Source organism: Lacerta agilis, chromosome 1, assembly GCF_009819535.1.
Source record: "Lacerta agilis isolate rLacAgi1 chromosome 1, rLacAgi1.pri, whole genome shotgun sequence".
Classification (NCBI taxonomy): Eukaryota; Metazoa; Chordata; class Lepidosauria; order Squamata; family Lacertidae; genus Lacerta; species Lacerta agilis.
In genome coordinates, this window is record NC_046312.1 from 129,187,670 (window position 1) to 129,210,528 (window position 22,859).

The 22,859-nt window shown below is 43.2% G+C and overlaps 1 protein-coding gene across 7 annotated transcripts in view; it reads right to left on the bottom strand.

The window, feature by feature from the left end:
* The window catches only part of IKZF2 (IKAROS family zinc finger 2), a 117,661-nt gene extending 95,141 nt beyond the window's left edge, over nt 1-22,520 (bottom strand). For 5 of the 7 annotated variants that reach the window (XM_033171006.1, XM_033170998.1, XM_033170970.1 and 2 more), the window contains exons 1-3: nt 22,472-22,520; nt 19,628-19,676; nt 18,984-19,088 (exon numbers count right to left, since the gene is read on the bottom strand). In XM_033171006.1, the coding sequence (XP_033026897.1) occupies nt 18,984-19,088; nt 19,628-19,661 (139 nt within the window). In that variant the 5' untranslated portion in view covers nt 19,662-19,676; nt 22,472-22,520. Of the gene's footprint in view, nt 1-18,983; nt 19,089-19,627; nt 19,677-20,934; nt 21,070-21,345; nt 21,421-22,471 lie in introns of those variants that run through there. The other 2 variants (XM_033170954.1, XM_033170962.1) reach the window with 2 other exon arrangements.
* Nucleotides 22,521-22,859: the final 339 nt, after the last annotated feature.

Below are 22,859 nucleotides of genomic sequence, written 5' to 3' on the forward strand. Positions count from 1 at the left end.
AGGATAATAGTTATCTGAAGAAGTGTGCATGCACATGAAAGCTCATACCAAGAACAAACTTAGTTGGTCTCTAAGGTGCTACTGGAAGGAATTTTTTTATTTTATTTAGTTATCCTCACTGTTTTACTTCTTCTATCACTGCAGAATGTGTCCAAGTAATCACTCAACAAAATGCTAAAGATTAGCACATGACGGATCCAAACAAGTAGGTTAGTAGTGACTTCCAAGAGAGACTATAGACCAGGTGGGGCTTAACTTCCAGGGGGGGAAAGCAATGCTAAGGCTCAAGTGACTCTGGAAGACTGTGTGTGTCTTCGCTGTTGTTACTCAACCATGAGAGAAATTGCCTACACTATGACAGTCATATCTCAGCTCACTGTACTCATTTCTGAGTGGACATGTTCTAGATTGTGCCGTTAGTTGACTGCACTGCTCATTTTCTCAGATTCTCAGCATTATTCGGTAACTTTTCGCTTGACTTGACTTTCTATATCTTGTGCCTCCTTACAAAATGGCAGGAAATAAAATACCAAGAGCCCCTGGGACCCTACAAAAAGCGGAAAGGCATTTTTTGAACCATCAACCAATAGGCACCTTGCTATAACAGCTCATTTACAACTGGAAATATATCACATTATGCCAGCTCTACCTACTCTGTAACACCGAGCAAGCTGTCAAAGATAGCGTTACAAAATAGTTATTGTAAGAGAACCCCTTAAGCAGTAAAATTAATTTGACCTATTTTATTACTGAATTATTACTCCCACACAAATTCTGTTCAGTAGATATTTATTAGTGTTGACATTAGTATTCCAGTTAGGCAATCTCCACAGCAGGCAGTCTTCCTTATCAAAGGTGTACTGAGGAAATCTGATGTAAACACCCCGACGCCAGACTAATCACAATTGGGACGAACATACATGCCCTGCAACCCAGATACCACACATACACCATAAATTACACAACCGATACACAAAATATAAAAATGTATATTTTAAAATTGCTCAGTGCGTGCGACTGTTTATAAATTTATGTCAGCATTAAAACTTTTGCAGAAACTGTCAAAGAGTCTTGATGCAGTAATAGCAGAAGAAATGTGGGGAATGAGACGAATATTAGAAGAAAACACTATGACTACAGAGGGCCTCATGAAGAAGCTCTACATCCATCCAAAGTTCTATTTTGTGGCCATCAAGCCATTCTGCAGCAACTACTTGCATATCCCTAAATATATCTTCACAGTTACAAAGCATAGTTAAATCCAGATGAAAACAGACACAGGGCACTGAGAGAAAAATCCAATATTTGCAGAAACAGAAACATCATATGGTGCTTTAAAATATATATATATTTACTAGTAGGTTTGTGCCCTCCACTGGAAAGATCACATTGCTTGGGTTTTTCAGATTAAAAATTTCAACAGAAACAAGTGACCTCATGGAGGGCCACTTTGACATGGGGGGGTGGGGGTGGCATACCTTCCTGCCAATCTCCTGATGCCATGATGATATCAGGTGACCGAACCTCAAGTTTAGGGCTTCAGCTAGTGTCCAGGAGACCAAGGGCCACCATAAGCCTGCACTCCTTGCCTCTGAGAAAGACCATCATGGCGCAGGGAGACCTTGCCTTCCAGGCTCTTTCCATCGGCCAGTAATGGAGCAGCTATCCAAGTCTTGCTTTTCTCTTCCCTCCCTACTGATTCTTCCTTTACACCCTGTCTCTTAGATTCTGCGCCTGCAGCCGAGGGCCGTCTATCTTTTAACAACTATATAATGCAGACAGGTGGAAATAGGTAGGCTACAGATATAGAAGTTAGATTAGGTTTAGTAATAGAGGAAGTAATGATAAGGTAATTAAAATGAGACAAGATGATTAGAGTTTTAATCTAGAATAGAAAAAGGTAAGGAAATTACTAAAGATGATTTACAAGGAAAGCAGCCGGAGAGGATGAGAGGAAGTCAACCTACAATGTTATATAGAAGATTAGATAGGTTTAAATATGTATTTTTGTTTGGTTATATTGTTTTTATTGTATGTAGTGTTTTTGTTTGTGTTATGCTAAAAATCAATAAAAAATGGGGGGGGGGGAATTAACAACTATACAGAAATTTCTGTACACATATTTCTATACATGTTCTGAACACATGTTTTCAATTGTTCTTAATGTTTTAAAATGTTTGTAAATTTATTTTAGTTGTATTGTTTTACCGCTTGTTTTTTTTTTTTTTTTGCTGCTGCGCTGGGCTCATTTGGACAGAAAGGCAGTACAGATATTTAATTAATAGCAATAACAATAAATAACCTACACAGAAATATCTGGTCAAAAAATGCTAGCAACTTTATAAAATTTTAATAATAACAATTAGGCTGTAAAAGACTATATGCGTCTGACCACATTAGGGGTTAGTTTCTTCTCACTCTGCATTACATTTCACGCGTTTTCATTCATACGTCTGTTGCATATTGTTCCACGTCAGCCTGTGGTTTTTTAATGCACAAAAAATGTTTTTTATATTTTATTTTTACAAAGTACATATTTTGTATGCCTTGTTACCTAAAATACGCATCCTGGTGCTTTTTGAGCAGAGAACTGAATCACAAAATTCAGAGAAGTGCAAAAACTAAAGGATAACTGTGTTATGGTCCATGTTTCAGCCTGAAAAGTATAAACCGGGTCAATTCAACAACAATACCTCCAAGGTTAAGAGAGATCCAACCTCTAGTCCTTCCAGTGTCAATCTGCTGGCACCAGAGCTCAAATTCCATCCCCTGAACCCTAGGAGGGACTCCTCTGCTACCAGACTCCAACACTGGATCACAGATTCATTGGGAGATCTGGAACAATGTAAGGGACCTTCCCAAAGGCAGCTCCAACAGGTTGAAACCCTTTTACAGTACTAGCCAAATGCAGCACTCAGGAAGTGAGGTTTCTATCTATATTATCTTAGCCCAGGATACTGTACTACAGATTACACCTACTGCTCTGGCAGTTTCCCCAAGGTATTGTTGAGACAACCTGTATTTTTCTACATCAGCTGCAGGACCACTAAATTGGTCCTGAGCCAGTACCATAGTCCTTATCCAAGATCCTAACCTGGCCTGGCCTGCAGAGAAATATACATGAAATTATGTCTTTAAGCTTATGTTTTAAAGCCATGGTGTTGCAGGGAAAACTAGAAGCTTTGCAAAATCAAACTTTCGTCTCTAGCTTAAGGAAAACACCAGGATCTGGAGAGGGGAGGGGAGGGGCACCTGGGCGTGGGAAGAATTTTGCAACAGCAAAACATGTGTCTGCTCTAAGTTTAAGGAAGATGGCAAAATGGAGAGAGGTCAGTGAAAGGGCTCCATTATGACTGACAGCTGTGATTTAAAAAGTTAAGAGACTACCATAATTCATTTTGGAAAATATGACTTTTTATAGCTGCCTGGCACAAAAGCTCCTGTACCTATTTGTGATTTGGCAAGAGTTATCTACTTTGCAGGGGCTAGTTTGTATGCAATTTTATCCACTTCAAGCAAAGGTGTGGGGGAGGGAGTTATAGTCATTTTTTCCACTTTCCAGTAATAATAATAATAATAATAATAATAATAATAATAATAATAATAATAATAATAATTTATTATTTATACCCCGCCCATCTGGCCGGGTCTCCCCAGCCACTCAGTACAGAAAGAGGGGAAAGTGAGCGGATTCCAGCAAATATAATAGCTGCCCTTGTTGGAAAACCATTGCAGGTGCCTATTTTAAATTTGCCAGGATTCATGCTATCAGAATGTCTGCAAATTTTATCCAGTTCTGCCCCAAACAAGAATTTAGAGACTTTTCACTTTTAAAATTTAAAAAATCAGAATTTAAAAAGGTCCAGTACAAAAGCCCAGGCCGTATTTGCCTGTAATTTGGCATGTTTTATCCAATCTGCAGGGGCCACAATGCTTGCAAATTCGCCAATTTCTGTTGAAAGGAAAACGATTATAGATGTTTTATGATTTCCCAGTAGTGAAGGCGGGGAGAGGAAACAGAGCAGATTTGGGCAGACAGTGCAATCTACGAAGCACCTGCACTGAGGCAAGTTGTTTTACAAAGCGCTGAATCTGGATCTAAACGGAATCTTGTGGTTGGTGAACACCCCTCCTAATTACATCTTTCACAACTGCACTATAATTTTTATTTTTGCAACTACGTCTTATCATCTCTCCACCCCCCCACTCCAATAAATGGAAGGTTGTTGCAGGGGTCTGAGTATCTTTCTTAGGTAGCCCTTCTGTTGGAGGGACATTCTCAATGTAGCACTTCTACTGGAGGAACCACCAGACCATAAGGTTTTTCCCACTGGGAACATTCCATTTTATCCACGTCAAACATTGCATCTGTATAGTTGTACATGCACTGTGAAAGCTAGCTGCATGAAGGCATGGGCACCCAATTGGAGCACATTAGGGCTTGCCGATCGGAAGGTCGGCAGTTCAAATCCCCGCGACGGGGTGAGCTCCTGTTGCTCGGTCCCAGCTCCTGCCAACCTAGCAGTTCGAAAGCACGCCAAAAAGTGCAAGTAGATAAATAGGTACCACTCCGGCGGGAAGGTAAACAGCGTTTCTGTGCGCTGCTCTGGTTCGCCAGAAGCGGCTTAGTCATGCTGGCCACATGACCCGGAAGCTGTACGCCGGCTCCCTCAACCAATAAAGCAAGATGAGCGCCGCAACCCCAGAGTCGTCCGCGACTGGACCTAATGGTCAGGGGTCCCTTTACCTTTTACTATCACTTTGATACTTGTTCACCCCCATTTTGCTGGCACTTTATCTTTTTCTTTTCTTTCTTTTTTAATAATTTGAAGCTGAGAGCATCTCACAATATCATTCAAGTACATACCCATGTTGTTGTTGTTTTAAAGTGGCAAACCCCAACTGCAGCAGTACCTTGCCACTGCATAGCCTTTGGCCATTTTAATCGTTTGATGGACAACTGCTCTGGATTTTTAAGAAGTAGATTTATAGCCCAATTCTATTTATTCTATTTATTCGCTATTTACTCAGAAGTCCATTACTTTAAACGAGACTTAGGCTGCAATCCCAAGCACAGCATACTTACTAGGATGCAAGCCCTTATTAAATGCAGTTAACTACAGTTGTGCAGTGCAATCATATGCATGTCTACGCAGAAGTAACCCTGCGGATTTCAATGAGACCTCACTTCCTGGCAGTGCTGGCTCCAGAGGATGGCAAGGTTGGGCAGTCAACAGGTAGAGGCATCACTATTTCTGCCTTGCACACGGTATACAATAAGAACAGATGCAGCCCATGGGAATTCTCTTTTCATGTTGTTCCAGGTTAGGAGATCTCACGTAAGAGTAGTGTGTCTGAACTCCCCTGCCCCCCTCCCCCCGGTGAAATCCTAGGGCCAACCCTACTCCCATGTGCTTAGGATTACAGCCTACATTTAGGAGTTTTAAGTTCATGTTCAAAGAACAGAAGTACAGTTATTATCCACAGAGCAAGTCATATTTGCAGCACGGTTTAAGCCTTTCCTCCTTTTTTTTTTTTACATGAAGACAGGATATAGGAGGGCAGGTGGTGAGACTAACGAAGATATACTGCTAAGAAGAAAAACTGTGCTAATGTCTCACACCAAATGCAACTGACCTGTAGAAAACTCTATGAACTGAATACAGAGGTGCTATATGTACTTTTGTCATCCATGAAAATAGTTCAATAAAAACATTTTTTAAAAAATAGAAAGGAAAAACTGTCTTAATATTGTTGATTAATTAATTAATTCGATTTCCCACTGTAATCAGGACTGCATGCTCAATGGCAGAACCTTAAAGCATGCATGCCCTAGTGAGAAACAGGCAAGCATTTATTCGTGTGTGTGTGTGTGTGTGTGTGTATACACATACTATATAATTTCACATCTATTACTAGTAAGCTGTATTTAACAAGCATTACACCCAGTAATGAAATTTGACAAACTTATGGTGTGAGGGAAGAAATAGTCTCAAACAAGTTTTACAACAATGCTGTACAATTACAGTATGCAAATTAAGTGGAATCATGTCATATGCCAATTGGATGAGTCATGTCTGGTGAAACGATCCTCCAAGGAAGCCAGTTGCAGATAACTGTATGTTGACTAAATGAGACGCCTTGCCCTTTGGAGACCAATGGGAGTGGGCAGGAAATTTAAAGCCATTTTGTAAAAATCAACAGTGTGCAGGTTATCTTGCAAGCACCAAAGTCTTACAGGCTGGGAAAAGAGGAGGAAATGTCAGAGGTCTCTCCCACGCACACACATATCACAGAACACCTGAGTGCCAAAAACAAACAAGGTACAGTGGTACCTCTGGTTACGAACGGGACGTTCGTAACCCGTGACGTGCGTAACCTGAAGTGCCGCGTCTGCACATGTGCGCGATGCGATTCGGCGCTTCTGAGCATGGTGTCATTTGACGCGTCTGCGCATGCGCGAACCGCCGAACCCGGAAGTAACGCATTCCGTTATTTCCGGGTTTTGCGCGTACGTAACCCATGTTGCACGCATCCTGAAGCATTCGTAACAAGAGGCACGACTGTACTGAAATGGCACCAACCACAAGGGTCATAGTGAATGTGTGCCACGTCGCCACTGGTGTGGACAGAACGTAGCAGTATTTGCACATTTTAAAAGTGCAAGACTCCAAATATTGCAGAAAATACACTTATCGCTTAGAGTACTGACTGGGCAGCGCTAGGAGCCACCCATCGGGAAGCAGTCCAAGCTTGAGGTGGTTGATGTCTGATTATTCACATGCTGAGACAATGAAGAGGCTGCGTTTGCCAATTACATTGTGCCTGCAGGTGAGGAAGGCTGAATAATGCCCCTACCCTCGCTATATTTCTTTGCTTCAGGCACTTCCCCCCCCCTCCCATAGCATGGCTCACTTCTGGTCTCAGGGCAGATGTGTGAGAAACAAACATGGCTGCCTAAGGTGCCAAAGGAAGCTGTTTAAAAAGCTGAATGAACAGCAAGCCACCTGGTATTCCTCCAAGTGATTGAAGAGGGTGTGGGAGAAACTGACAGGATGACTGTTATGCACACATGCGGGAGGAGAGGGTGTGACAGGTTGTGCTTTATTACAAAGCAATCTTCCCCAAAAAGCCATTAATGTGAATATAATAGTTCTGCCGCAGATTAACCAATGATTCAACTCCACCCTCATCGTAACCTTCAGCAAGAGGGCAGAGTGGTCTAACAACTATGTAACTGGCACGTATAAAAGCCTTCCGAGGGCTCTGTATACTTTGCATATTCGCAGGATCACCACCCAAGAATGGAACCTATTCCCTTCTGCAGGGAAGGCCCAGAGCTCAGAGGTAGAGCCCTGAAGGTGGTTTTGCATGCAAAAGGCCCACACTCCAGTTGCAGGATCTCAGGTGCCACAGCTGGGAAGGACTGACCCTGGAGACCTGCTACCAGTTGCAACTGTGCTATTTTGGACCACGGCCTAGCTCAGTTTAAAGAAATGTTAAATTTCAGCATTTTTATTTTTTAAAAAAAGTGGAGGGAGCCCCAAACCTTTATTCTTTGTTTCTGCAGGAGAATTGCTGGAAAGCATGCAAGGATTATCTCGTGAAAGTTGATAGCCAATGGCCAGATTACAGCAATCACATAGAAGCTTCTCCAAAATGTTCCATGTGCCAGTTGACTCCAAAAGGTGAGCAGTTGCGTGGCAATGTCCCTCCACTCCCCGAGGAATTAATGACACAGACATGTTATGCAAATTTTAATGGGCGTAAAGGCCACAACTTTATTGGTTACGGATGTTGAGCGGTATTGGCTTAGGCATTGGGCCCTATCAGCTATATCCGACCCCAACCCGTGTGTTGGAAGTCAGTGAAGGGTTAACCACCAGTAAGGAACCCCAGTGATGAACATCGCCCAGGATTCCCCCTGTGATCACCATTAGGGGCATGCCTTAGGCCCTCAGCTCCCCGGGCTTCGGACAGGGCCACGCCCCCGGAATCCTTTAACAGAATACCCTTCATCTGAGGGGCAGTTGATGACGCAATCTCCCCTCCCCACTTCATATGGAAATTTTCCAATGCCTAACCGCCAAACCAAGAGTTGTGACGATTGCTACGAGGTAGGTGAAAAAACCCATTTGGCTAGCCCAATTGGGAAAAAGTCCTACCAGGCCCCCCGGCCAACCAAGGCGACCAACTGAAGTCCACAGCAAGGTCGAAGCTAAATCTAAGGGCGGGTGGGCGGGCGAACCTAACCAGCTGGGGGAAGCGGGACGAAAAGGGCGAGCTTCCCGCCCGTCGCTAGTTTAAAGGGACTAAGACACACACACCCCCAGGCCAACCAGATTGGTCGGCCTGCGGGAGGCACGGGGAATAATCTACCAATCGTGCAGGGGCTGCGTTCAGCCCCTACGCGCATGATCGGGTCTTGACGCCCGCAAATCCACCTCCAGCTGATGCGGAAGTGGCCTTCCAGCACAGGGACTCACAATGCAAAATAAGGTCATTTTTGCCACACTCCTGCAAAACACACACAAACAAGTAGCATAAAGAAAATCAACAGTGGAGAGCCACTGCATGTGTTTTGCCATATGGAGAAAGCCATCAGAAAACAGCAATGTAGCATCTGTAAAGCAACCTGCTGGCTCTCAGAAGTTAGAAAGTAGATAGATGGTGGTCCAGAATGACACTTTAATTCACAGTTCTTCATCCTCCCCCCGCCCCACCAAGTATTTCCTCTTCTCTGTTTTCAAAATCCTGCGCTGGAATCTTTAAACTGCTGTTAAATGGCAATGAAATTCCCTCTGGAACAGCATGATTCTGAGTTTCAACCATTCGGAGTAGAGGCACCGCTACGGTTCTGCCAGAGGTGTTGCCTGATGGGAGTTAAGATCTGAATGGTTCTCAATTATTGCAAGTGCCTTTCCCCTTTGGATGTGAAGCCTACCTGCAGAGCTGGAGTCAGGGCCCTGTGTACTCTGCAGGTATGGGTGAGCGAAACTATGGTTTAGCATGAATGAGCAAGCACACTGGCACCAGGAGGAAAAATCACAGCCGCTTCATTCTACCAAAACTCCAGCTACCAGGAGCAAACCTATGATTTGGCTCAGGCTTACATGTGAACGAAGCGTGGCAGTCGCACTGTGCTATCATTTCTGTTTCCCCATTAAAGAATGTCACTGGAATGATGCTACAGCCTGAAGTTGTGTCACTGATAGAAGCACAAGGAAAATGGCAAGTCTGCTGGGCTGCGGGTTACAGTTTTGCTGCTTCGATGGGGTGACAGAGCTTCTAGATTTGAAGAACAAAATTTTAAAACCACTGCCACCACATAGACTTAAGCTACATCTTCCCACACCCACCCTCTAACGGTTTTGGGGTTTTTCACTCTTCTATCCTCCAGTCCCCACACCTTTGCTTTCATCGCCATTTTTTTTTTCAGAAATCAGAACTGAACACTTCAGCTCAGTTCTAGAAAAAACATTTTGAGATATATATATATAGAGAGAGAGAGAGAGAGAGAGAGAGAGAGAGAGAGAGATTTTGTCCAAATTGATCACAACAACCTTGCAAAATACTTATTCCATTATAGATATTTTATAGTTCACACAAAATCTAACGGTACCCTGGCATTTTAATCATTCAATCAACACTTTCCAATATGTTTTGCAATAAAACAGAGGATTCACAGTACACATGCAAACATAGCTTATAACTAATTAAAGTTTGGAAACAGACATTTACAACCAATTAAAGTTGTCGATATTAAACAAAGTGACAAATAAAATAGCAAAGATGGGCAATAGATTGGGGGGAAAAATGGATCATGGCTGTTAAGACCCACAGTACGCACCAAATAAAAATAGCTTTGTTATATTATTGTGCAGTTAACTAACAGCCAAGTCAGGATTTAGATATTTAATTATTTTTCCAAAGTTGGAATGGATGAAATCTGTTTAAAGCCAACATGTTTCAAAAAGGCAGGACCCCAGATGAAAACAGATGAAATGGCACAGTTGAGGCCACTGAAGTGGTGAGCTTGTGTCTGGACTGTACCACTTTAGACGGCAGGTGGAAGCTCCCATGACCACACTCTCTTCCATTCCAAAACATTCCCTGCACATGGGAAAACAGTATGTTAAGGGGCACTAAGTTTTCTGTGCACTGGGGATTTTGATGTGGAGGACCATTCAGTCACGTGAATCTCCACCTGCAGTTTGGAGTGGTACAGCCCAGATCCAGGCTCAGCGCCTCAATGAGAACTAGGCCAATGCACCAAGAAGGGAACTGGTACACCTGATAACGGTTACAGCAAAGCAAAGAGCATCAACTGACCCAAAATCACGAAGACAAGTCACAAGCTACAAAACTTTAGTCACAAACTAATCTGACCTGGGAAAACACTCTTTCCCATTATAAAATACAGTCATCATTTACAACACAGCATGAGGGAGGGTGAACAATCTTGTTGGCTCTAAGCTTAAGAAACATTGACCCAAACCTCCTGAGCTAGGCACCAAATGGCTCCTTAAACCAAGGTTGCAGTTGCCAAAACGGAATGAAACCGCTGTAATACAGTGCCTCTGACATCCACCCCACAGAATCCGTCCAAAAGAAAACCACGGTACTGAAAGCCACAGAGCGATTGAGCAGAAGTAACAGAGTCACACCACCCCTGTTTCTCTCACAATAAAGGTCATCCATCAAGGTGCCCGTGGCTAATTCAGTTCCAAAACCTGATTGGAACACAGATTGTAGTGGATCAGTCTCATTCAGGAATATCTGTCATTGTGTTACAACCATCCTCTCCACCACCCTGCCAGTTTAGTTGCTTCCAAGGGCGCAGTTCGAGAAATGTACATCTATCTGTGGATTTGCGTGTAAAGTACCATATTGGGTGCCACCGAGATAACATCACTGTTACCTGGTGAGAGTGAACTAAGATAGAGTCTGTCAAAAATAAACTTTATGTGTTTTAAAAATAATTATCAGTAAAAAAAAATTGTTTTAAGTATTTTGACAACATCTGTGATTTCTTTCTGAGGAAAATAGGACAAGTGACTATATACTTGTGACTTGTATTTCTAAAACCTTGTCACCTGGGAACAACGCTATTTTCCAAAACCAGAACAGTAAGAATTAGATGGCCAAATACAACATTGTATCTGTGTTTTTTTTTTAATGTTTTAATGGGGTTTTGTGGATCTACTGCCCATCTAATGTCAACCCATGCCAACTTCACAGCAGGATCAGACTTGCTGTGCAAATAGATTTCTCTCTTTGGAAGCTGAAAAAGCACAAGCTTGTTGCATACACTAAGCACACAGAATATAAACAAAAGCATCCAAAATCACCCCAAATAAAAAAATAGCTTGTTGGTGCAACTAGGGGGTGGGGGAGGGAATAGGACATAACATTGCAAAGCAGCTCAGTCAATATGGTGAATCTTCTACAGTGCACCACTGGAAGTCTTAATGGATGGATGAATGGCAGAAAGTGAGGGACTACTACCATTCAAAAGTTTTAATAATCCCTTCTCTTGGAGCGTGTTACAGCCTTACACCTACTTCCTGAAGTTGTGTAACAGGCACTCTCCTTGTGGCTACTTTCTGGGCACAAATTCTTAAGGAAATTGGAATCAGCATTCACTGGTCCCAGACCTCAAATGGTTTCTTCTCGCACTTTTCTCAGGAATTAACACCAACCTCCCTCTGCAAAATTACCTTTGGTATTTTTCCTTTTAGTTGCAACTAGACTGACAGTAACACAGGGATGGAAGCATGTTTCTGTTGTTACCATTAACTGCCGGGAAGCTTTGTTGTTTCTGAAAAATTGACCCATCATCTTAAGGATCCGAAGGGGACTGCTAAACCAATGGAATTTGCTGCCACTTGAAGGCTATGAACAAACAACATATGAAACCACTTATCCCTGTGAAGTATGACTTCATTTGGCAACCTATGACATATGACTTTGTTTGTCTGATCGGCCCAAACCATGCCCTGCTACACCCGACCCTGCTTAACAAGACAACGTTCCACCTTTTTGTTCAGTGCCTTATGACTCCCTCGCTGCTTTGTTCTCACCATTCCAGTGACTGGGGTTTGGTTTGTGTTTTCCCCCTTAAGTACATTCAGAGTTATTGTATTGCAACTTACTAATGCCGTTGTCCTTTCTACATCTTAATACTACAGTGGTACCTCTGCTTATTTAACTTATATGCAGAATTCATCATGCGAAAGGCTAGACTGGATGAATCCCAAGCCGGAATTAAGATTGCCGGAAGAAATATCAACAACCTCAGATATGCTGATGACACAACCTCGATGGCAGAAGGTGAGGAGGAATTAAAGAACCTTTTAATGAGGGTGAAAGAGGAGAGCGCAAAATATGGTCTGAAGCTCAACATCAAAAAAACTAAGATCATGGCCACTGGTCCCATCACCTCCTGGCAAATAGAAGGGGAAGAAATGGAGGCAATGAGAGATTTTACTTTCTTGGGTTCCATGATCACTGCAGATGGTGACAGCAGTCACGAAATTAAAATACACCTGCTTCTTGGGAGAAAAGAAATGACTAACCTAGACAGCATCTTAAAAAGCAGAGACATCACTTTGCCAACAAAGGTCCATATAGTTAAAGCTATGGTTTTCCCAGTAGTAATGTATGGAAGTGAGAGCTGGACCATAAAGAAGGCTGATCGCCGAAGAATTGATGCTTTTGAATTATGGTGCTGGAGGAGACTCTTGAGAGTCCCATGGACTGCAAGAAGATCAAACATATCCATCCTTAAAGAAATCAGCCCTGAGTGCTCACTGGAAGGACAGATCCTGAAGTTGAGGCTCCAATACTTTGGCCACCTTATGAGAAGAGAAGACTCCCTGGAAAAGACCCTGATGTTGGGAAAGATGGTGGGCACAAGGAGAAGGGGACGACAGAGGAGGAGATGGTTGGACAGTGTTCTCGAAGCAACTGGCATGAGTTTGGCCAAACTGCGGGAGGCAGTGGAGGATAGGGGTGCCTGGCATGCTCTGGTCCATGGGGTCACGAAGAGTCGGACACGACTGAACGACTGAACAACAAAAACCTCTGGTTACGTACTTAATTCGTTCCGGAGGTCCGTTCTTAGCCTAAAACTGTTCTTAACCTGAAGCACCACTTTATCTAATGGGACCTCCCGTTGTCGCTGCGCCGCCAGAGCACAATTTCTGTTCTCATCCTGAAGCAAAGTTCTTAACCTGAAGTGTTATTTCTTGGTTATCAGAGTATGTAACCTGAAGTGTATGTAACCCGAGGTACCATTGTAAAAAATTTTAAAAGGCAGCCTAGAATTCTCTTAAATAGATAAATCACATGGGTGAGCAACAGTTTCACCTGCCCTTCACCTTGGGTACAGGACAAAAGACAGTAGCTTTTCTCCTTCTGGGATAGCAGTATGGGTCTAGGGCAGGTATAGGCAAACTTGGCCCTCCAGATGTTTTGAGACTACAATTCTCATCATCCCTGACCACTGGTCCTGTTAGCTAGGGATGTTGGGAGTTGTAGTCCCCAAAATATCTGGAGAGCCAAGTTTGCCTATTCCTGGTCTAGGGCAAGGAGAGCTCAATTACACAGGCAGGCTAGGCAGCTGCCTAGGACACCTGCCATGCAAACAGGAGAGTGCCAAATCTTCATGTTTGAGCATGGCTGGTTCCCCTCAGAAGCAGAGAATGTGCCCCCAAACCCTTTTGCAACATCACAGTGGCTCACACTGCCAAGAGGGCTTGAAGCTGGACAAAAGTGCCTATTCACTACTTAAATTAGTTTCTCAGCACTCACTTATAAAATTTTCAAGACTGTATTCAAATTGATCATCCACCAAGAATACACAGTATTTTTCTCTTTCTCTCTCAAGAGACACATATTGCACTGTATATATAATATTGTTAGTTAGCAGGCACAGTCTCGTGCTGCTCTCTTTATAAAAGAGGAGCTCTTGGCTTCATCTATAATCTATGTATGCTATATGTAATTATAGATGTGGTAATGAAAAGATGAAACTGACATCTATGCAACATGTGCCAAAAATATTTGACCTGCAACCTTTTGGAAGCAAACCTGAAATCATTAGTAGTTTAGCCAAGTCTTACTCACCTGGAATTGCCACAGGCTAATAAATACGAAGGGAAAAAACCCTCTCTCCCAAGCATGTAATTTTACTAGAGTTGGGTGAGATTGGCTTGTTTCGAAAGCAGTTGTTTCTCTCTCCTGTCTGGTACACACACTGTTTACGGTACACGAAAAAGCCAAGAAAATTGCCTGTTATGGGCTTCTTCCTTGTTTCAACTGGATACAAATACAGCCAGACTAAGGCAAGGGGTGTAGTCCCAAATTGATCTGTTCAGGAAAGCCACAGTGGAAAAGCTTCTGTCATTCTTTGGAGGAATAAATCCCAGAAGAGTAACAGAATCAATACTAAAAACAAAATATAAAATCAAAAAATCAAAAAAGCCTTCCAGTAGCACCTTAGAGACCAACTAAGTTTGTTCTCGGTATGAGCTTTCGTGTGCATGCACACTTATCTGAAGAAGTGCGCATGCACACGAAAGCTCATACCAAGAACAAACTTAGTTGTTCTCTAAGGTGCTACTGGAAGGATTTTTTGATTTTATATTTTGTTTTGACTATGGCAGACCAACACGGCTACCTAGAATTAATACTGTTGATTTCGGGGTGGGAGTGGGCGTTAGATACGCAAAAACAGCTCTATATATCATTTAATCTTCTATTAAATCGAAAAAATTAAGCTATCAGTCCCACACTCATTAGGGCAGGACCCCAAGTAGGGCTCCCAGACTCTGAACTTTCATTTCATTTCCCCCCTCCCCAAAGGAAGTCTCCAGCCCTCCTGGAAAGAAAGTCATGAAGCAAAATGTGCAGGTACCTTCCTAAGTGATTTATGTGAAATGAGCAAGCCAGGCTGCTCCCAGGGTGATTGATGAGTGATTTATTTGGACACCAGCCAATAGGGATCTCTGGATTCCTAAGGAGTTGCTGTATTCCTCTCTCCTTGATGCAGAAATTCAAGAGGTTAGAACTTTTCTCATATGGAAATATAATCACGGGCAAAGCTTCATTATGACTGTTATGCTAACACACCTACCATGGCAGCCATTTTGTGACTGGTGCCCCCAGCACTCTCTCAAAATTCAAATCAGCCGCCACCGTTCAGTCCAAAATGTTTGGCAACTCTTGTATTGATGCAACATAGCAGCATGATACAGCCTTTTAGCATAGGACTAAGTTGCCAACACAGGTCAGAAACGCAACAAGCACAAAGAAGTTTCTGTTGCCTTCAAGTGTGTGAAATGCTGCATAGTAAACAGCCCAAATCCATAAACCCATCCATACCAGGTGAGCCTAATGACCCGAATATGAATGTCTCAGAAAGTTTTAACCCCACAACTACAGCACTCCATTGGCTGTTGCCTAGGTCCAGATTCCAGAAACTAGGGCTGGGCAAATATACAGATATATAATCCAAATCCAGTTTGAAGTCCATATCGTGATCTCAGTTTCATAATTTTTGGCCTGATAGTGTGTGTGTGTGTGTGTGCGCGCTAAGCAAAAAACATGATGCAAGAAAAACTGTGAAGCCAGCCAGTGCTTCCACATAGCTCCATCCTTATTTCAGACATCGTGATAAATCGATATATTGTGATGTTTAGCTGGAGATATATCACAATGTTGAAAACCACATATCGTCCAGTCCTGCCAGCGACACAGTGTGCGTACATCAAGCATCAGAATGCACTCAGCATGCATCCTGTCTTCTAGTGTCTTGACAGTTTTACATGCCATTATATTTAGTTTTAAACATATTTTGGAGAGAAAGTAGGATAGAATTTGAAACCATTCATTTCTAAATATGAAGTTGAGAAAACAAAAATAGCAGCAGCAAAGAAGCCACTCTCTGGAGGTTTCTGTGGAGTCCTTGAAGGACTCTCTGGAGGTTTCTGTGGAGACCTTGCTTCAGATGGAACAGATTTTTAGGGACATGCAAGCTCTGCCACCTAGCTGGTTTTAACATAGATTCACAGAATTGTAGAGTTGGAAGGAGCTCTGAGGATCATCTAGTCCAGGCATCCCCAAACTGCGGCCCTCCAGATGTTTTGGCCTACAACTCCCGAGATCCCTAGCTAACAGGACCAGTGGTCAGGAATGATGGGAATTGTAGGTCAAAACATCTGAACGGCCGAAGTTTGGGGATGCCTGATCTAGTCCAACCCCCTGCAATGCAGGAATATGCATCTGTCCCATATGGGGATTGAATTGCAACCTTGGTGTTATCAGCACCACACTCTAACCACCTGAGCTATCCAGGGCATCTTCTCCAAAGAAAATGCAGAAGAACTATTGAAACAACAATGGGAGAAAGAAAGTACCCACAGTAAACCCTGTAGAGAACCCCAGTCATAACTTGGTTGCAATTACATTTCTACTGAACAGGAATAGAGCACATATCCTGCAGGTGTGAAGTCCCAGTTCAATTCTCGACACCCTCCAGGTAACAGGTCTAGGAAAGTCCCCTGGCCAGAGGATGTGGAGAGCTGTTGCCAGAAGACAATATTGATCTAGATGGATCAACTATCTCACAATAAGGAAGCTCTTCTGTTCATAGGTCCTACCAAAAACAAGTAACAAAGTCCATAGGTTCAACCCATTTTTTTCTTTTTTGCAAAATATACAGGAACTGTTCTGTCACCGCTGCTTAAAAACTTGACTCAAAATGTATTTCAATGTACCAACCAAGCACCTCATCTAAAGATATTTCATAAAATAAATGACAGGAGATTTAATTAAAACCACATAGTAAGCCCTGCCCACACATTTTGGGGCTATCCACTCCCACAGAGAAGGACTGGTGTACCTGTGCATGTGTGCACATAGACACACACCAATACACACACACACAAATATGCTTCTTTCATCAGAACCCCAATCCATGGACAGAAATTGCTGTTGATAAACCTGAAGAAGTTACAAATGCTCAGAGCTTTAGAAACTGGTGGCCCTTTCTATCTCCTGATCACAGGAGGCAACAACTCAGGTATGCTCCACTTCAATGGCCCCTCCTGAACTCCATCCCCTGGCCTTTCCCCTGCCTCATAAACCGAGACCCTCGTGCCAATGGTAGTGAAAATGCAGAAGTGGGAATTCAAAAGATCTGTGCTGCCGCTGTGCGTACAGCACCCTCTGCATGTCCCACACTGTCAACGGGATCTCTGGTGCAGGTGGCTGGGGTGCCTGGGAACAGTGGAAGGTTTTAGTGAAGGTCTAAGAATAAACTGCTTTGAGGTTCAAACCCCAAGACCTCTGTATTCAGGCAAAAGTCCTGCTGCTTGGCAACAGAATTGGGTCTGTATTCACAGGGCAAGTCAGAGGCACAAAGATATATTCCCATCCACCATCCTGGAACAGCCATCTATTTTAAATCTAGACAAAATTGTGCATTGTACTTGCTGGTTTGGGTTAACATGGGGTAACAGCTGGATTTAGATGATAACATTCTAAGAAAGAGCAACTGCTTGATTTCAATATGTTCATTTTCACCCAACAATTAAAAGTGTACTCTTCTGCATGCCTACTCAGAAGATAGTCTCACTGAGTTCAGTGAAGCTTACTCCCAAGTAAGTGCTCACTGAACTGCAGCCTAATTTGGGCAAGCATTCCTGTCGACATAACAAAACAGGAGTTTTCTTTCTCATCGTTGATAAAAAAAAGAAATAAAGAAAATGAAGGAAGTGAGCAGTAAAGTTTCATAGCTCAATAAAATGCACATCTGAACCCCAATTCCACAGGTTTGGTATTGTCTAAATGTCTGAATTATGAGAAGCTACCATATAAAGTTCAGTTCAGAGTACTAGCAATCATATTCTTTTGCAACTATATATAATAATTGGATATTTCATAGTAACTCTCAATTTAAAAGGCTCGTAAAAACCTGTGTTTTACTCATAACCTCCCGGAGGACAGGAGAAAAGCCTGAGTGCAACACCTTCCTCTCAGCCAGGGGTGATATGAAGATCATACTTTATTATTACAAGAAGTTCATTCTTAAAGCTTCACCTTTCTAGCCGAGCGTTATTTGCAAAAAAATAAAAATCCACTTTGCAGGAATCCCCAAGCAAATGCACAGTAAGAGTGGGCAGATGGAAAACAAAGTTGTAAATTCAAGTTTCTCAGTTTTAGAGGTGCATTAAGACATTCCAATCAACATGAAGAGCAACCCACAATCCGTTAAAAAAAAATATCTCATGCAATTACATCCAGTGGATATTTAATACTCTAAAGGTATAGAATGTTCGCAAACTCAAAGCGGTTTTGAAACACATTATTTCCCTCAAAGAATTATGGGCACTGTAGTTTACCCCTCAAAGAAGTACAATTCCCAGCAGCTCCTAATAAACTACAGCACCCAGAATTCTTTGAGGGCAGAGGGAAATGTGCTCCCAATGTGCTTTAAAGGCATGGTGTGTATGAAGCCTGAGTCTAAGTTTGAAAGTTTAAAGTGGTTCAACAATTAGAAAGCTATTACAACTAATACCAATTCAGAGGCAGCGAGAGGAAGACAGAACAGCCACAGAGTATAGGGTTGGGGGTTTGTCAAGCCTTCAGTCATTCAGCTCACTGAATATAGCTTTATAATATTTTTGACTCTTTGTCTTCATTTTGCCTTTGGTTTGGAATCATGCCTAAAAACGGTTTCGCTCACAAAAGAAACCACAACAATTTCTAGCAAAGCCTAGGTTTTTCCTACCTGGCTCAGAGAAGTACTAGCCCCCTCCAAGCTATCCTGGGATACCTCAGACTGGCAATCAAGCTCAGATTTAGACAAGACATTAGCATGAACTACAACAAATCTGTCCTGTCCTCTCTTCTTGCATTTGTAGATCGAACAAGATTGATAAACCTGCTAGGCAAAAGCTGTATGAAAGGTGACTTACTGCTTGTCATGTGACTTGGTGAGGTATGCTGCCCATTGGGTGTGCTTGAGGTGAGGTCAATTGCCATATTGGAGTGCTCCCTTTCGGGCGAAAGTTCATTGTCACCTATTCCATAGAAGAAAAACTTCTGTCAGTTTCACAGAGGAAAATTGACATTTCTGTTCAAGTAAGAACATGTGCTTGCGAAGGGGAGGGGAGATTATATTTGAAAGCTCAGTTCCCAGCATGATTAGATTCTTCCACAGCTTAGGAAGGGTCATTTTCTGCGGCAATATATATTAGGACTTCCTATTTGCTGCTCTGGGACAGGTATATCACTCTGTACGCACACCCCTTTTCATATCATACTCAGTTACTTGACTTTGCATAGTATGTATAATTTTAAAAGCAGAACATGTCGTCCCGCAGGGGAGCATTAAAAACATACGGAGTACAAACATGAAAAAGTTACAGTCCACCCTGCTTCCCTTCAATGCACGGATCCAAAGCATATATGCAGTTACACTGAAGTGCCTATTGTATTTAGTATTAAGAGTCACCCAACAACCCATGCTGTCTTAAAATAATGAATTCAATAAGAAGACAGAGAACATTGTGGCCCCTAAGCAGCAAAAGGCACGAAATAAAATAAAAGCAATACTTACATGGCATGTATCCATCAGTAGCCTCTGCTTCCATAGTCAAAGTGCAGTGCTGCAAGGCAAAAAGTACACTGTCAAAGTTGCCCTCGCGCTGTCACTTATTAAACATCTGGGCTCCTAAGCCATTTGCCCATTTTCTGCTGCTGCTGCTGCTGCTGCTGCTATCAATTTAATCAGTGTTTGAGCAGCAAAGGTAGAAAACCTTAAACGCCAGAAACAAACCTGTGCGGAAGGAAAGTGGGAGGGAAACAGACACAGTTCCCCTGTTTCTAAAGAAGAGTCCTGTTTGTGTCAACGAAGATGTCAATGCTTTATCAGTAAACAGCCTCCTAATCTGCAGTAGTCCACAGTGTACTTGCTAGTAAGTGTGACTGAACTCAGGGGGGCTTAACTGCCAAGTGAGAACTTTGGGATACTGAGCTGAACGCCTTGTGGGATGCCGGCACCGCAAGGTTTCCTGCCACCGCAGTTGTTCCATGGTGTCTTCAGAACAAGTAGGTGAGTCCATACTTTTTAAAAGCAGAGTTGCAGCAACTATTTTACACAGGGTCCAGTTCATTCTCACTTATCTATTCTAGCCAACCCCCGGGAGCCCCTTCCAAAATACTTTCAGACCGCATGCTCTACACTGTAGTAATCTCAAAAAAGTTTCTTGAAGCACTTTTACTAGCAGAGAGCAAGCTATTACTTTCCAGAAACCTAAGTCACTGTATTAGATGACTCCCCCACTAGCTCAAGACTTGATTAAAAATGAAATGAAATGAAAAGCTTGGTCGTCATCGCCGTATCATTTTAAGAGGAAACTTTAAAATGAAGGGTGTGTGTGTGGAAATAATGGCAAAAGAAGAGTTTCAATTTTTCCTCCCAGTCCCCAGCTCCCTTTTGCCTTTAGTTTCAAAACTCTCGCTACACCAAGCAGTTAAATTATTCACAATGAGCCATTTCTGTATCGATCGCCAAGTATATTTAGACCCAGCTCCTGGAATTTCTCCATTACTTACTGGAAAACAGGCAGCTTCATTTCTTGTCTCCTAAACCACTTCCCTTCACCTCATCCCCCTCTTTTTTTAAATAAATAAATAAATAAATAAGATATACACTTTTCTGTCTTCTTCCCCCACTCTGCAAACTGCAGATCAAATTCCTAAGACACTTAGTATACATAACGCTTACATTTCAACAGGCGAAGCTGCCATCCAACTGATGTTTGAATACATGGCTTTAAATAACAATAATAAATATAAAACATAATATATGAGCTCTAAATGCTTGAGCAGAGGAGCCATGCCCTCCTGCCTCTTCAAATTTACCTTATCTTCCCTTTCCTGCAGGTAACACACTCGGTAACAAGGGTTTGGGGTGGGGGGAGTTGTCTGAAAACAACAAGCTTTTGGTGGGGTGGTGAGATACTATCCCAGGCAATGAGATGGGGAAGAAAGGAAAGGAAACACACAGGGTGGGGTGGGGGAGAAGAGAGAGAAAAAGTTCTACGATTAAAATAAAAGTTTGTTCACCATTTCTAGCTTCTGGTGGCAGCTCCTAACCCCTCCTCCCTGCCAAGAGCGAAGAGACAGAGGGGGATTATGGTGCACTGGAGGTATAGGCAAGATGGGGAAGCGTTTTGAAATAAGCCAGCCCCCTCTCCTCCTCCTCCTCTTCTTCTTCCCCCTCCCTCTCCCCTCCCCGCCTCCAGAGTTCAAGGGAAGAGGAAGAAAACTTACAGGTAGGTCACATTCAGAGCAAATGGATCGGTGGGGAAACAAAGCACAAGGAAGGAGAAAGGAGCGTCCCTCTCTCTCTCTCTCTCTGTCCTACCCACCCACCTTTTCCCCCCACCTTCCCCAGGATGGTCTTGTTGGAATGGCACGTACTTTCAGGAAAGATGAAGAACAAAAAGGGGAGAGAGAGAGAGGTCAGCCAAAGCGACAAGCAATGCGATTAACTAGACGAGAGAAAACTTGATCCACCGGTTCCTTAAGAATCGGGGCGGGGGGGGATCTTGGAGAGAAAGAAAGGGGGTGCTTGGAAAGGGGTGGATCAGGGAGTTTTAAAAGGGAAAGGGAACCAAGCAGCAAGAAACCAAGGCCAGCTTCACAGGAACTGTTTTTTTGGCCCTGGGCGAAATAAAGAGATCTTAATTTCATCTCTCTCTCTCTCTCTTATGCTCCTTCCCGAGTCCATAGCAGAACCTGTCAAAGTAATTTAAGCCCTGCGTTTTCAAATGCAATGTGTGCCATCATGCCAGAAAAACCTTTGCGTTCGCGTTCAGAGGAATCTTTAATCGTGGGTTTCCTTGCGTGCATCTTGAATGGGAGACTGTTGCAAACTGCAACGGTGACAAGCCCCTGTCAGTTTCAAAGAATGAGGGCGGGGGGGCGGCGGCGGTGAGGACTGACTAATCAATTGAGCACCCAAGAAAGCAGATTCCTCGCTTTAAAAAACAAAAACCTGACATGCTTTAATAGATATTGCCTTTTCGGTCTCTTGAATCGCTCGATCTACACTGAAGAAGAATGTTTTGAAAAATCATCATCATACATCTTCGCCTTCGTGCACAATTATAAATATTTGCGGGGGGGGGGAGCGGGTAAAAACAGCAACAAGTCATTTGACTCCCGGGGCTCGGGAGATGCTCCATAATTACGCGTTGCTCTGACAGACCCTCCTCTCCTTTACGGCCCGCTCCCCCTCGCCTTTGCAAAACACAGACACACACAGACACAACACACAAGATGCACAGAAGACAGAGGTCGCATTTTGCACACAGATTTTGCAGGGCTGCTCTTGCGCCGCCGCCCGCCCCCCCGCGCTTCCAACCAAAATAAGCACCCCCCAGCAAAGATTTACCTCAGCAGCAGAGCATGTTGCAAATCAGCTCCATCACCCTTGTTTGTTTGTTTTGTTAATGAGCTTCTTTAAGCCCCCCCCCCTTCTTTCTCCCTCCCTTTTCTTTTCTTTTCTTTTCTTTTCCTCCTCTCCTCCTGTGCGTAACGCTCGTATGTTTGGTGCGCCGCAGTTGGTTATGGAAACTAAGGCAGTGGATCTGTAGCTAAGGGTAATCCTGCATGGTTGTTTTTTTTTTTAACTTCCTCCATCTTCAGAGAGCAGGGTTAGCCTGGGACAGCTGGTCAAACCCCGAGAAACCGATCCAGGGAACTCGGGCGCGCACAGGCGCACACATCCTCCTCCTGGCGCGCACATCTCTCTCTCTCTCTCTCTCTCGCCCAGGCGCCCG